Source organism: Nilaparvata lugens, chromosome 11 (assembly GCF_014356525.2).
Source record: "Nilaparvata lugens isolate BPH chromosome 11, ASM1435652v1, whole genome shotgun sequence".
NCBI lineage: Eukaryota > Metazoa > Arthropoda > Insecta > Hemiptera > Delphacidae > Nilaparvata > Nilaparvata lugens.
Window position 1 is genome coordinate 39,466,044 of NC_052514.1, and position 16,108 is coordinate 39,482,151.

Genomic DNA, 16,108 nt, shown 5'->3' on the forward strand with positions numbered 1-16,108 from the left:
CATACCACCCCACACAGGTAAGACCTCGGGCGTTCTTCTTTTTGACCGAGCGAAGTGAGGTCTAAGATTCAAGTCGACGGTTTAGCATTTCTCTTAATGTTTAGTGGACTACTAGTAGTTCTGTGAACAGTGGACCTCACGCAGTATTCTCATCCACAAGTACCTGATTGAATCTGTAGACCTTATGAAAATAAAGCAATAGACTGGCTTCTCCACACATCTGTGTAATCACTTGTCAGCTGATTTATGATTTATAATTCTATAGTATGATTTTACTTTCCTTGCCCTATTACCGAGAAAAATTAAGGTACCCCAATTTCTAAATTTCTATACGTTTCAAGGTCCCCTGAGTCCAAAAAAGTGGTTTTTGGGTATTGGTCTGTATATATATATATATATATATATATATTATATATATATATATATATATGTGTGTGTGTGTGTGTGGTGTGTGTGTGTGTGGTGTGTGTGTGTGTGTGTGTGTGTGTGTGTGTGTGTGTGTGTGTGTGTGTGTGTGTGTGTGTGTGTGTATTATTGTATGCACGTCTGTGTACACGATATCTCATCTCCCGAAACGGAATGACTTGAAATTTGGAACTTAAGGTCCTCACACTATAATGATCCGACACAAACAATTTCGATCAAATGCAATTCAAGATGGCGGCTAAAATGGCGAAAATGTTGTCAGAAACAGGGTTTTTCGTGATTTTCTTGAAAAAGGCTCCAACGATTTTGATCAAATTTATACCCAAAATAGTCATTGATAAGCTCTATCAACTGCCACAAGTCTCTTGTCTGTAAAAATTCCAGGAACGCCACCCCATCTATGCAAAGTTTGATTTTAGATTTCCAATTATCAGGCTTCAGATACCATTTAAACAAAGAATTCCAAATGGAAAAGATTGAGCATGAAAATCTCTACAATTAATGTTCAGTAACATTTTCACCTAAAATTGAAAATAAGCTCGAAATTCGAGAAAATGTGATTATTCAATTACAAATTATTGTTGATTCTATTAAATCATTCACTATGGAGAGATAGCAAACTTCGTATGTCTCCAGCGTTATTGTCCTGTCACCAGCTGGCTCAGATCTTTGTTTATAAGTAGTAGACTTGAGATGCGCGTGAACACTAGCGTCAGGTGATCAATTTTCATAACGGCAAGGAAAGTTGTGTGAGTTCGCCACGCCAGATTTTTCTTTTAATCATTAGTGTGAAAGAGAATATTTGTTTAGTAGATCTGGCTCAGATCTTTGTTTATAAGTAGTAGACTTGAGATGCGCGTGAACACTAGCGTCAGGTGATCAATTTTCATAACGGCAAGGAAAGTTGTGTGAGTGCGCCACGCCGGATTTTTCTTTTAATCATTAGTGTGAAAGAAAATATTCATTTAGTAAGCCTACATGCCTACACATGGATATAGATTAAAACATAAAAATCTTAACAATATAAAACAAAAATGTTTTGGTTGACAACCACCATGGATAAACTTGATGTTACCACAAGCAAACTACTCAACACAACACATTACTCAATAAAGTTTTTCCATTATATAGTACGATATTTATTTTACTACCAATGATATTGATTTTTCTGGTTTTGCACAATTTTTTGGATGAATAAAGTTTATTTCATTTCATACATTGGAGATATATTGACTAGTTATAATAGGGACTCCAATTCTATTATTCTTGTAAACAAAATTGACGGTCTATTTGAAGCTGACCTTCAGTCTTGACATGAGAGTCGTTGTGGAGACCCTCTCCATTGAGCAGCCAAACTAGGGTGGGTTCCGGAACACCGGTGACCTTGCACTGTAGTTCTGCCACCCCTCCCTCCTCCACCACCGAACTGTTCGGCTCCTCCCGAACTATGGGTGCTTCTTGCAACTGAAAAAAATCAATATTTATTTATTTACTGGTTAGAGCAAACAATAAAATAGTCAGAAATATTTAGTATACTTACAATTATTGTCTTTGTTATACAAAGATCCACGATATTAAGTCCCAAGAAATTATAGGACTACAAGGTTGCCGAATCTCTGTTACCTCCGCTTTCTGAATTATATAAAGTAAAAATCACGTTAGTCAGTGAAAATATGTGTGAGCACACCCATAAATAACAATATTGTACTCATTCATTGTGAACACTCCTATAAGAAACAACGGTATTCATTCTGTCTGCATGTTTGAACACTCCTATAAGGAACAACGGTTTCATTCTGCCTGCATGTGTGAACACTCCTATAAGGAACAATGGTACTCATTCATTGTAAACACTCCTATAAGAAACAATCCTTTTCATTCTGTGTGAACACTCCTATAAGGAACAACGGTTTTCATTCTGCCTGCATGTGTGAACACTCCTATAAGGAACAATGGTACTCATTCATTGTAAACACTCCTATAAGAAACAATCCTTTTCATTCTGTGTGAACACTCCTATAAGGAACAACGGTTTTAATTCTGTGTGAACACTCCTATAAGGAACAACGGTCTTCATTCTGTCTGCACGTGTGAACACTCCTATAAGGAACAATGGTACTCATTAATTGTAAACACTCCTAAGAAACAATCCTTTTCATTCTGTGTGAACACTCCTATAAGGAACAACGGTTTTCATCCTGTCTGCTTGTGTGAACACTTCCATAAGAACCAATGCTATCCTTACCTGTAGAGTGATCTGGTGCGAGGCAGTTGGCATAGTGCCACTGCTCAGGTCACAGTAGTAGATGCCTTCATCACTTCGTTGCACATTGAGCAGTCTCAGCACGGCTCCCCCCACCTCCAACTCATGTCGGTCACGTGGTAGCCCGCCTTTCCCACCACCTGGCACCCCTTCTCGCCGCCATGACACCCGTGGGGGTGGAGTGCCCACGCCGCTGCATTCCATTGTCACGTTTTGGCCTGTCAAAACATAAACAAAACTCATTCATTGATCTGGAAAAAAATAAACGTTTATGAATCTACAAAACGGAGAAGATTTGTTCAATATATTTTTATCAGTTTTATGATTTCAATGTTATTTCAATATAACATGTACACAAAGCTCATTCATTATTCTGGAAACAATTCAACGGTTTTGTAGATACCACGAACCGGAGAAAACTTGTTCAATATATTTTCATCAGTTTTATGATTTCATTGTTATTTTTATACCCTGAAATAGGACGAAGGAGTGAGTCAATTTTGTTGTCCAATGAACTTGACCTGTAAAAAGGTTCGAAGAATATGGCCCGGTTGCACAACAGCCGGTAGAATTTTAACCGTGATTAATTTCACGAGAACCAATCAGAGAAGGCCTTTTAGATAAGACGGCCTCTTTCGGAGATGATAAGCCGTCGGTCCCGATTACCTAAGAAATAGTCGTCATCTCTCATCATCATCCCTCTCACTCATTACCCACGCACAAGCCTAAGATCTTATGTGGGCATCACCATCAGTATTATTATAATTATTATTCACGATTAAAATTTAACCGGCTTTTGTGCAAGCGGCACTATGTGTTCAAAATTTGAAGCTGATTGATAAATTATTTCTAAAGTTATTGTAGAGCATACAAACAACTTTGGCCTTGGGTGAGTCAAAAGTGAGAACTCGCTAACGCTCGTTTCAAGATTCATTTTATTAACCATCAGGCTACAATTATAGCATGAGGCAAGTCATAATGATATACATTTTAAAATTACACGAAATTGGATAGAAAAACAGTCATGATAAAGCATATTATTTACATTCAAGTTAGGTATTCAGATATTCCTTAAGTGAGTAAAAGGCATTATTTTTCAGATAACTGTATATCACCATAGAGAAACGATAGCATAAGTAGATATCCCATGGTATAGGGCGTTTATGTCGCAACTTTTACTGTTATCCCAAGCCGATAGTTCACGTAGTTCTTTCCTATGCAGCTGTGTGACCCTGGTAGTCTCTCATATTGTGCCGTTCATACACTCTTACCCGGTCAAAACAGTAAAAATCGACAGTAATCGGCTTGAGATAACAGTGAAAGTTGCTACATAAATTCCCTATACCATGGAATATCTACTTACGCTATTGTTTCTCTATGATATTACTTTCTTAAATTTGTTTGGAGGCAGATTCGTGGTTGTTTGAGGCAGTTTATTATACAATATATATACGTCTGGTAAGTATGGCTTCTCCTAGTTTTAGTAAGTCATATTCGTGGCGCTACAATGTTTCACTGTTCCTGGTATTATATACATGGAAGTCTTAATGAATGAAAAATTTAACTAACGTCAAAATAAAAATCAAACTAACATTTTGATGAAATTTAACTAAATTCTAACTCAATCAAATTTAACGAAATTGTAATTGTATTAATTTGAATGAGACCTGAGCAATAGTTTGACTGACCAATCTGGGAGACGTAAAGCGACTGGGGCGTGGCCAGGAATCGAGGTGGTGACGGTGTGGTGACCTGGGTCACCACCAGAGTGGTGCGCAGTGGCGAGGTGACCGTCTGCGCCGTGATGTAGTTGGTGGCCATACACGTGTACACCCCGGCATCCCTGGATGTCACGTTCACCAGCAGCAGTGTTCTGGTAGACGGCACTGAAACATGCAACACACCAATCAGGTCACCAACCTAAATAATATAGATGGAAATTAAAAAGAAGTTGCATTTATATTCAAATGCTATATAATGAATAATAATATTATTACTAATATATAATATTATCATCATTAAACTCCTCTGGTCGTGTTGTACCCTCGACCAGAGACATTATTATTATTATTATTATTATTATTATTATTATTATTATTATTTATTTTATTTTTTTATTATTTTTTTAAGCTTTGAAGGTTAAGTTTTGATTTTGCATTCTATGACTGTGTGTGTGTTCTGTGTTGTAATATTGTTGTGCGTGTTGGCTCAGCTAGTCAGCTGTTCACCGCCACCTAAATGCAAGAGACAATAATGTCTGCAAGGTTGAGCACCGATTTATTAGAATATAGAGTGACTAATGTTGTGATTCAAGTGGTAGAAATTAGAACTTAGAATATCACATCCCAGATAGAAACTATAATAGACTTTTAATTTAATTTATTGAACACTTTACAAAAAATTTCATTTGTAGTATTATTATAGAATGTATAACCAAGTATTTAACTTATTATGATGTAGTATGAAATTTGAATACTCCTCAATTAGCTCTAAGCTAGAGGAGCAACAAAACACTGTATGTATATGATACTATGTAACTTTAAATGAAATAAATTGAAATTGAAATTATTATTATTAAACAAAAATACAAATTAAATGCTGTAAATCACCCCGAATACTTCTGCTACTGCAAATACTGATAACAGAGTTAACAGCTAGATGGAAATTCGATGATAGCTACTATCCCAAAATTAAGCTGCGTACACATATACGCGCTTCCAACCCGTACCGAGCACGCTCCGCCCTCGTACCGCCCTCGTTCCTCCATCGTACCGCAGTCGCTCCACCTCCGCTCTGCAGTCGCACCCATCATGAACGTTACAGAAGATGTTAGATCTTCTCGCGTTCCCCGATCGAACCACTGTTGCTCCCCGGTCGATCATCAATCGCTCTGCTGGAGTGACGTTCGGTTGCGGAGCAGAGCGAAAGTCTGTACGCACCTTTAGATACAAAAAATTAGGAGGTACCGGGTTCGATTCCCAGGCTGGCAAATAATTTTTGGATAGTAGCTCTCATCGAATTTCCATCTTGCTGTTTACCCTGTTGTCAATATTAGCAGTAGCAGAAGTCTTCGGGGTGATTTACAACATTTAATTTGGATTTTCGTTTAATAATAATTGTTCTACTCAAACAAAACAGGTATTGTTCAACAAAAGGATCATTGAAACAAGGTCTATAGAAAGAGATCTAGTCACGATCCCATGATACATTGAACGGACATATTGAAGCTATATTGAAATTTAAAATTTGAAATTATCTTCATTTTTCTTCTTAGAAATTACAAAAATACAATATACATATACAGAACTTGAAGAAGGTTCCTCATATGGACGAAGCCTGTGTGTGAGGAAATAGAAACTATACAGTTTACTAGTTTTGGAGTTTGTATACTAGTTTTGAAATTTGTTTACTATAGTAAAGTCCACGTTTCATCGGCAAGGGATGAATATAGGTGAACAGCGTTCATTATCTTCTCAACTGTCAATAAAAGTCTTAATAACTGAATTATCACTGTGATATGATTGTAAGTTGTGGCTAAAAATTAAACGATTGCCTTTTCAAATCCATAAATAATAATAGGATATTTTTATATCCAGGTGCAAACAGAATAGGGGTTTTATGCAGGCTGTGTACTTAACAGACCGACAGGTCCATGTGAATACAGTTTCAATTATTTTGTGAAATAGTTCAAACATAGATTTATTTGTTTACTCGTGGACAGAATCACAAATCATATAAATATGATTAGGAAGGAGCAACAGGCTTGGCCCAAATCTATTCCATTCCCAAATTTTGATAAAATGTCCAAAAAATAGGTTATGTTTCTACTGTAAACGTAGATATGATATAATCTTCTTTAAATTAGTACATTTACTGATGTTTTGTAAATCTGATTTTTTGTGAAACAATAAAGCAATTGGATTCAATTCGTGTAATCTAACTTGAATATAAAAATAATTCATACAATTCACTGGACATAGAAATAACTACTCATAAAAATCACTTTGGAAGATATGATATTCAGATTGATCTGCTCAGATCAAAATCGTTTTATGTCATGGATGTCAACTTTATAGATCAGGTTGTATTTTGTAACCATCCTACTTATTTATTACATGTTGTATAATTTAATCACCCTAATGAGTATATCAGAACGTACGTTCAGCACGAGTGGATCATCTTTTCTTGGTTTAATTTGGAGGTGCCTCTCTTTATGTATGATGCAAATTAGACACAAGTGAAACTAGTCTACTAATTCATGGATGATAAAAAATTGGACTGAACACAAGTGAAACTAATCTACTTAACCATGTTTGATAAAAAATTAGACACAAGTGAAACTATAGTCTACTAATTCATGGATGATAAAAAATTGGACTTTACACAAGTGAAACTAATCTACTTAACCATGTTTGATAAAAAATTAGACACAAGTGAAACTATAGTCTACTAATTCATGGATGATAAAAAATTGGACTTTACACAAGTGAAACTAATCTACTTAACCATGTTTGATAAAAAATTGGACTGTACACAAGTGAAACTAATCTACTTAACCATGTTTGATAAAAAATTAGACACAAGTGAAACTATCTAATTGATTTTCCACAGTGGATGAGTTTAATATAATTGTCCTTGTAAGTGGAGTACTTAAGCCACTCAAAAAGTAGAGTTTCAACAAAATCCGACGGGCTGCAACTCACATCAGATTGGACCAACTTTCAGCTTTAAAACATGAAGCTCAATCTTCCTTTTTTCGTGAGTATTGCAATCTAGTTTAAATTTCAAATGTTATGGACTTCACATTATAAGAATTATATTAATTTATAAAAATGTTAATGTATATGTTAATGTTAATGTTATATGTAATGTATATGTAAATGTTATGTAATGTATATTTTAATGTTAATGTAGTTAATGGACTTGTAGACAAATATTGATCAACTACAAATACTATAAAGAAATATTTGTCATAAAAAACGTGAATTTTGTAGACTAATTTAAGGCTGTGCAAAGGCTAAAAACTAACTTTTTACTCGTGATATTTTTCAAAGTTTTTCGATTTGTATATAATCAAGCTATCAAAATGAAAAAGTTTTCTCAGGAAAACATTTTTTTCTGATCATTACTTTTTGAGATATGAGCGCCTAAAGTTCGAATTTTTGGGACAGAACATTACAAATTCGGTAAGATATAAATCCATGAGATTTAGAGGATAGATTCTTCATGGTATTGTTGATCTAGTAATACAAATTTCTAAAAAAATCAATTTTTAAGATAGTTATTCAATTTACTAGGAATAACCAAAAATAACTTTTAGTTGAGTTATTTTTGGTAAATTGAATAACTTTTTCAAAAATTGATATTTTCGGAAAATGTTTATTTTACTAGATCAACAATACCATATCCTCTAAATCTCATGGATTTATATCTTACCGAATTTGAAATGTTCTGTCCCAAAAATTCAAACTTTAGGCGCTCATATCTCTAAAAGTAATGATCGGGAAAAAAATGTTTTCCCGAGAAAACTTTTTCATTTTAATAGCTTGATGATATACAAATCGAAAAACTTGGGAAAATATCACCAGTAGAAAATATATTTTTAACCTTTGCACAGCCTTAAAGCTTTTCCAGTTTTCAACCATTTTATTTCTGAAATCAATAGAATAGTACCATAGAGAAACGATAGCATAAGTAGATATCCCATGGTTTAGGGCGTTTATGTCGCAACTTTTACTGTTATCCCAAGCCGATATTTCACGTAGTTCTTTCCTATGCAGCTGTGTGACGCTGGTAGTCTCTCAAATTGTGCCGTTCATACACTATCACCCCAACAAAACAGTAAAAATTGACAATAATCGACAGTAATCGGCTTGAGATAACAGAAAAAGTTGCGACATAAATTCCCTATACAATGGGATATCTACTTACGCTATTGTTTCTCTATGATAGTACATTGGACTGTGGGACGTGCAAGTATTTCTTCATCAACTGTATCAAGTAATTGACTCTGGAATCAATCGAAAGAGATCATTTTCTATTTTGACAAATCGAAAACGCTATGATAATGAGTTATCAGTCAGGATTATACATAAAGAACGTGTACGGTGTGTGATTGTGTAGATGTATCGTTGTGTAGGAATATTCAAATAATAATAAGGAGAAACACTTATTGAAATGGGCTGCTTTTCAGGTCCTCAGGAGAACCTGAGGATGGTTTTTAAAAACCGAAACTAGTCGTGTTCAAATATTTTAAGTTTTTATAATAAACAAGGGTGCTACAAGTTATATTTGTTTTATTAATAAGGAGAAATTTGTTCCAATCATTGTATCACATGTACCGATTAACTATAGTTAATCTGATTTGTATACAGTATTCAGATTGATGATTTAGTGTATAAATTGAAATAGATATAAGGAACATAATATTTGGACAATTTAAGACAAAATTAGGAGATTGGAGAAGTTTTGGGCAATAGCCTGTTTTTTTCATTTCCGACTACTGTATTGTTTACTCTATCCAATAAATAAATGAATAAATAGTGAGGTCAACACTATAATGACAGTATTTGATTGACATTGGTGTTGCTATCCTTGTCTATTATTCGACAAAACAGATAGCGCAATATTTTTCTAGCACCGCAATATTGCCAGATCTTTTTCTGGAATATAATATACAGTAATGAATAACAAAATATTTATGAAGATGTATTGTTTGATCATAGAAAAAATTATTTATTGTCGAAAAAATATGATTGATAAATTTTAACAAGAATGAACAGTTGATATTATACTTCATTTATACCAGTATCAGATATCCTCTACAGAAGGCAGTGGCAAGGCAAAGAATCGGCAGCGCTGTTCTCCTATCTTTCTTCACTGTCATCATAACTTGAACCTCGCTATAAACAAAATTAGAGGCCCGGTTGCACAAAAGCCTGTTGAATTTCAACAGTGTTTAAATGCCACGAGAACCAATCAATCATAGAACCTTTCTTCTTAAGGTTGTACATTCAATATTTTTTTTTCGATTTTTTTTCTTTTTCTAATCTATTGGACAGGTTCTTAGGACATAATCTATGCAATTAAAATATTTTTATCAGCTTCTGTTAGCTAACAATAGGGCTTCAAAAATCACTTTTTTAGATAATTTTGTTGATATTTATTCATTTATTGAGAATACATTACATGAAAAAGTACAACTCGAAAAGGTTTACAGCTAAACGCCAAAACAAACGTCAATATTGTTCTTCTATCATTCTATTACAGGTTGGGACGTTGACAGTCTTGTCTATACTGATGTTTGTGACACCTATCCCGTTAGGTTCCCCAATTCCGGGGACATTACCTGGGGTAGACAACGCAGGCCACATACTGAGTGGCCAAAACTTTAGACAAACATCTAATCATTGGGCCAACAGTGGACCAGGATTGCCAAAATACACCCCAAGTTATCTAGGTTGGCGGTTTCGCCCAAGTGCTGTTGGGAGTGATGGGCCTAGACCTAATGGAAGACATTGAGGTTTGCGAGCATATTATGGACCTGAGGGACCTCAAGGAACAAGGAGAGACCATCTAATGGAAGTGATAGTTCATAAGATTGGACCTTAATGAGTAACCACCTCATGGAAGTGATACAACATTTTACTTCACTTATATTCCTACTCACTTGTTGCTATTTCAATTTGTCTAACATTAATGAGTCTATCACTGTTGTTTAAAACAATACTTTGAATAAAATGGTGTTGAGAATGTTTAGAACCTCATTTTTATTACGAAAATATAGAATATTGGAGTGATCCTTGTTGATCCTTTCCATTGGAAAGAAATTCATTCATTGTTTATTCAGGGTAGAATAATGTTCTACATTAAGTGAATTGAAATCTTAGTGAAACGAACTCAAAAATTTGAATAATCTCTAAGGCAATAAACTACACAATGTTTGACATATTTTTCTACCTGATGAGGAATTAATTTCCCGTGTTAATAAATTATTATCTATTTTTCAGCCTTTTTCGAGACAAGTGAGAATTTCAAGAAATTGGATAACTTATAGTATCATGAAACGTTACAATACATGAATGAGCGTGATAAGATATTCCAAGATTCAAACTGGCCGAGTGCGTGCCTTCAATTTCTAGTAACGCAACACTCACAACGTCCTGGATATGCTGGTAGCATCCATTCCATTTCAATTCAATTCAATTCAATTTATTTATTAAAAACACACATAACAAGACAAAACAAAATTACAAAGGATTTGAAACAAATAAAACACAATAAAATGTTACAAATATAAAAAACCATGGGCTTTGTGGTTGGGTGTGTTGGAGAAGAGAAAAAAAGAGAGGAAGATACCTAGCCAACTATGGTTTCCCATGTAATAGGCAGGCAAAATATTTATATAAATATATAAAATCATTGTTAACAATCTACCACTTTGTGGCTCTATGATTTGTGATAAGGTTAACTGCAGTTTTTGGGTACAATTTGTGATACAATCAATGCTACCAACCTGGCAGTTTGTGGGTACAATATTTGTGATGATGTTAACTACAGTGTTACCAGCCTGACAGTTTGCGGGTAAAATTCGTGATAAGGTAAAAATCAGTGGTACCAGCCTGGCAGTTTGCGGATACAATATTTGTGAAAAGGTGGAGATCAGTGATACCAATTTATCAGTTTGTGGGTACGTTTTTGATAAGGCGGAAATCAGTGCTACCAACCTGGCAGTTCGCGGGTAACTTTGTGAAAAGAGGGGAGATAAGTGCTACCAATCTGGCAGTTTGTGGGTACGTTTTGTGAAAAGGTTAGATTAGGTAAGGTTGAGATGGAAATCAGTGTTACCAACATGGTTTGGATTGCTGACAGGCGCCGGACAATCTATGGCGACAGTGTTGCCAACTGTGACCGTGTAGTGACGCAGCGGTTGGTACAGGAATGGTTTCAGCTCGGCCAGAGTTAGTTTGGCAGGCGTGGATGCCAAAGCTGATGCACCAAACCAAGCAATGCACTGGCGAAAAATCAACAGACAAGGTCAATACTGAACATTGAACCGATAAAATTAGCAAATATCTGATAATTAAGAGCAAGATCCCCTCTGTTCAGATTTGCTAAAGCCGCGTTTACACCGAAGTTTCAAACAAAAAGTTGCAAACTTTTATTGCAAACAGCAGTTGCAAACAGTAGTTTCAAATAAAAGTTTGCAACTTTTATTTCATGGTTTTATTTCCATGTTTCATGAAAATGTTTTCAACCTTGATTATGACTCGCCTATGTTCTGGTTCCTGGGATCAGTCCTTCCGAGGATGTCAAGTGTCGAGGATGTCATTTTAGCCGCGGCGGCGTGTGTCGTGTTGTCAAAGCAACGTAGGCCGAGACGATACTGGGTGAGGCCGTCTCTGAATTCCAGAGCTACGTACAGTGGAAACGACCTGTTGGACGATTTAAATAGAGATGATGTCGACCCTCTATCAGGTGAACTGAGAACGGACGGAAGTTTTAAAAACTTTGTAAGAATGACCAGTGAGGATTTTGAATATATAACTTTAATGATTGGTCACAAAATTTCGAAAATGGATACGAATTACCGAAAGGCTATTTCTGTAACGGAAAAACTAGCCGTAACCTTGCGTTTTTTAGCTACCGGAGATTCATACACAAGCTTGAGTTACCTGTTCAAGATATCAAAATCAACCATATCTTTGTTTGTACCTGAGGTGTGCGAGGCTTTAATAGATCTTCTGAAGGATAACATAAAGGTAAGACGTTATAAGTAGACTATACATAGCCTATATTTGTTATTTTGACAGCCATTTTTAAATAATATAATATAAAATATTGTTGTTAACACTCAGAACCTGTTTAAGAACCCCCCGCTCTCGCCCCTAAAAGGTCCTAGGGTATTTTATGGCAAATATATTTTTATAATTTTAAGCAATAAATCTACTACTGGTATTTCGCTTTATTTGTACCAGAAGTGTGTGCTGCTCTGATACTAGACGCTAATGCTTGTATTATAAAGTATTATAACCCTGTCCAGACAGGGTTACTGACACTTGAGTCGAGACAGGGTGGTTCGAGTGATCACGTGAGTGAGAGTGGAGGTGGCAGCGTAGGGGATGGCGGGGAAATGTTTCTGTTTCGTGTTTCAACGGCACATAGTGACCGAAACTAGTGTTGCAAACAAAAGTTTGCAACTCCCTTTGATCTTTACCGACTTCAGGTGGAAACAAAAATTTCTGTTGCAAACACTGAAAAACTGTTTGCAACAGCGAAATGTTTCGTCTAAAAATGCGCGTTTTTAGAGATGTTTGCAACTTCTGTTTGCAACTCGTGTTTCAAACTCCGGTGTAAACGCGGCTTAATAGAGCTCAACTGTTTTCATTTATGTTATGCATTCACAAAGACACATGATTACAACTTCTTTGAGTAACAACTGATATACTACTAGTAGTTCTGTGAACAGTACACCTCACGCAGTATTTCATCCACAAGTACGTGATTGAAACTATAGACCTTATGGAAATACATCAATAGACTGGCTTCTTCACACATCTGTGTAATCACTTGTCAGCTGATTTATGATGAATAATTCTATAGTAAGTATAGTCTGATTTTACTATAATATTGGCGTATGAAGGAGGCTCCTTTTTCCTTTTATATTATCCTTGAAATACAAAATTTCAAAAAACCTTGTATATAAGTTGACGCGCAATTAAAAAGGAACATATCTGTCAAATTTCATGAAAATCTATTACCGCGTTTCGCCGTGAATGCGCAACATATAAACATTTAAACATTAAGAGAAATGCCAAACCGTCGACTTGAATCTTAGACCTCACTTCGCTCGGTCAATTATAATTAGTTGGCCAAAAAGTGTGAAATACTTGATAGCACCAATAATAGTACTATTAGATGTAAAACAATTTCAAATTAGCTATTTATGTATAATGCGCGACTTTATCACTCACGCAAAACAGTTATCACGCGACGTGAAGCGGAGCTTGATAATTTTGCAAGAGCATTAAAGAAGCATTACGCGCGAATTACATACAAAATTTTTTCTACAACTTCACAAACCTGTTAAATCACTAAATATCTGGCGGAGTTTATAATAATTCGTCTACACTGATATCCATCATGGCTGTAGAATCGGTACAATTACCGACTTTTTAGGTTCAGATCTGACAGAGAGTGTTTTGTCTTTTGGCGAGCTGCTTATCATCAGCTAATTAGCGAGCGTAAAGAAACTCTTCTGCGCATGCGCGAATGATTTGCGATAGTAAATAAAATCTACTGCACATGCGCAGATGGTTAGCGAACGAAAAAGTAGATTCTCCTCAGAAATAAGCTGTTTTACGAGGAGAATTGAGTATGTAAATTCTTTCTTTACGCGCAGTTGTAGAAAATAGTTATTTGTATATCTAGAGTGAAAAGTACGACTTTTTCTCCCTGTGGGAAAAAGTTTGAAGCCCGAGGCGAAGCCTAGGGCAGCAATTTTCCTCAGGGAGAAAAAGTATTTTTCGCTTGTGATGTAGCCTACACAACATTTTTCCACCATCTACATTTTTTTATAGAAACTGCAAATAAAATCATTCTAATAACTTACGTATTGGTGACAATGATTCCTAACAACATAACCTAAATCTAAAACCTAAAAACTGGTCGTCTGATTGGCACTGCCGATTGCGCTATCTATCGGCAAAAGTTGTAACAATTATATCATCTGAGCAGCTACCAAAAATGGCTGACTCCAGATCACGCGGTTCAGATTTGAATTGCAGATCAAAAATATTTGTTGGCTGGTATTTTGAATAGAATAAAATATTTTTAAAATTGTATAAATTTTTATCATCTACTAATATTAAAAATATAATAATTATCATACAAACATATATTTCATGAGTTAATCAAATTTCTGGTTGTGGTATTGAATTCAGTTGACTCAATGACAGACACCTCTATTATGCTTTCTCATCTGAGCTTAGACCTTCTAACCTATTACAATGTAAGTTTCAAAATAGAGATGCTCCCCATGTTATTTAAATGGAGTCACTTTTACTCCCTAGGGAGTTTTTCTGTTTTTTACTACCGAGAGCGAAAAAGTGACACTTTAGTAGTAGGTTTCAGGGAGTAAAGTAGTACTTTGAACAGTAGGTGGAGGAAAAATATTTTTTTCTAACTTCTTATATTTATTCATTCAACTGGAATTCAGACATACAGGATCCTTTCATACAGTATTTTGAACCAATATATCACATAGTCAAGTTTACAAAACTCATAGTCGCCAGCCAGTGTATCAATCAATATTGTAAATTTTGATCAAATAAATTATTACAGTAGAGTGCCGGCATCTCACCAAACTGCTATGGGACACAAAATCCAGGAAGTATGAAATACCTCCTAATTTAGGACCAGGGTTTTCTCTCCATAAATATTACATTCAAAGATGTAATAATTATATTCTTTATTTTTCCTATTTGATGTTTAAATACGAAGATATTCATTGCTACCAGTTATTGATTAATATAGGATTAATACTTATCATTGAATATTTTTATTACTAGTAGTTCTGTGAACAGTAGACACCACGCAGTATTCTCATCCACAAGTATCTGATGTCACCTGTTCTAGTTGATTCAGTGAATCACAATTCACAGTTGAATCTTGATTTAATCTTAAAAACTTATATTTGTTTTCTCCTAGATCAAAAACTCACTTATGCTAATAAACTCAGTTCACGTTTGAATTTGTATCCCATATGAAAATTTATCCAGTTCCGTGATAATCTTTCCATCTGGTAGAAATATTTCTATTTTAAATTTATATTTTTAACCATTTAAAAATTGATTTTTTTCAATCAAGAATAATATAATTTCTTCAGCATTATTTAGTTCATTTTTTATTTTATTTTCAATCAACTATTAAATTTATTTTTTAAATGTGAGAATATTGATACTGATGGGCACGCATCATAAAAAATATTGAAACCCTACCTTATAGAATAGACACGGTCAGACATCTGTAATGCATGCATTGAATAATCCACTTGTCAGCTGATTGATTATGAATAATTCTAAGGTCTGATTAATCCTATCTCCAAAGTAGATAATATGAATATAGATATCAGAGTATGGAGGAATTCCTTTTCTTTTCTTATATCCTTAAAATGCGAAATTTCAAAAAAAGGAATATTCGCAGTTGAAAAAGGAATATTCCTGCCAAATCTCATCGAATTCTATCAACACGTTTGGCCGTAATCGCGTTACATACAGACAGACAAGAGAAAAGAGTTAAAACATAGACCTCACTACGTTCGGTCAATAAATATAAAGGGTTGCCCAAAAGGTGAGAATCATGGAAACAGATTGATTTTTCTTCTACAATGATAATTTTATACATTTGATTCAGGATCAT

At 34.9% G+C, this 16,108-nt stretch overlaps 1 protein-coding gene across 1 annotated transcript in view; it reads right to left on the reverse strand.

The window, feature by feature from the left end:
* Positions 1-16,108, reverse strand: part of LOC111054878 (interference hedgehog) — a 215,318-nt gene that overhangs the window by 22,567 nt on the left and 176,643 nt on the right. Inside the window, exons 5-9 of the mRNA XM_039437305.1 lie at positions 11,537-11,702; positions 11,205-11,222; positions 4,378-4,575; positions 2,672-2,907; positions 1,728-1,890 (exon numbers count right to left, since the gene is read on the reverse strand). Of these exons, the coding sequence (XP_039293239.1) occupies positions 1,728-1,890; positions 2,672-2,907; positions 4,378-4,575; positions 11,205-11,222; positions 11,537-11,702 (781 nt within the window). The remainder of the gene's footprint in view (positions 1-1,727; positions 1,891-2,671; positions 2,908-4,377; positions 4,576-11,204; positions 11,223-11,536; positions 11,703-16,108) is intronic.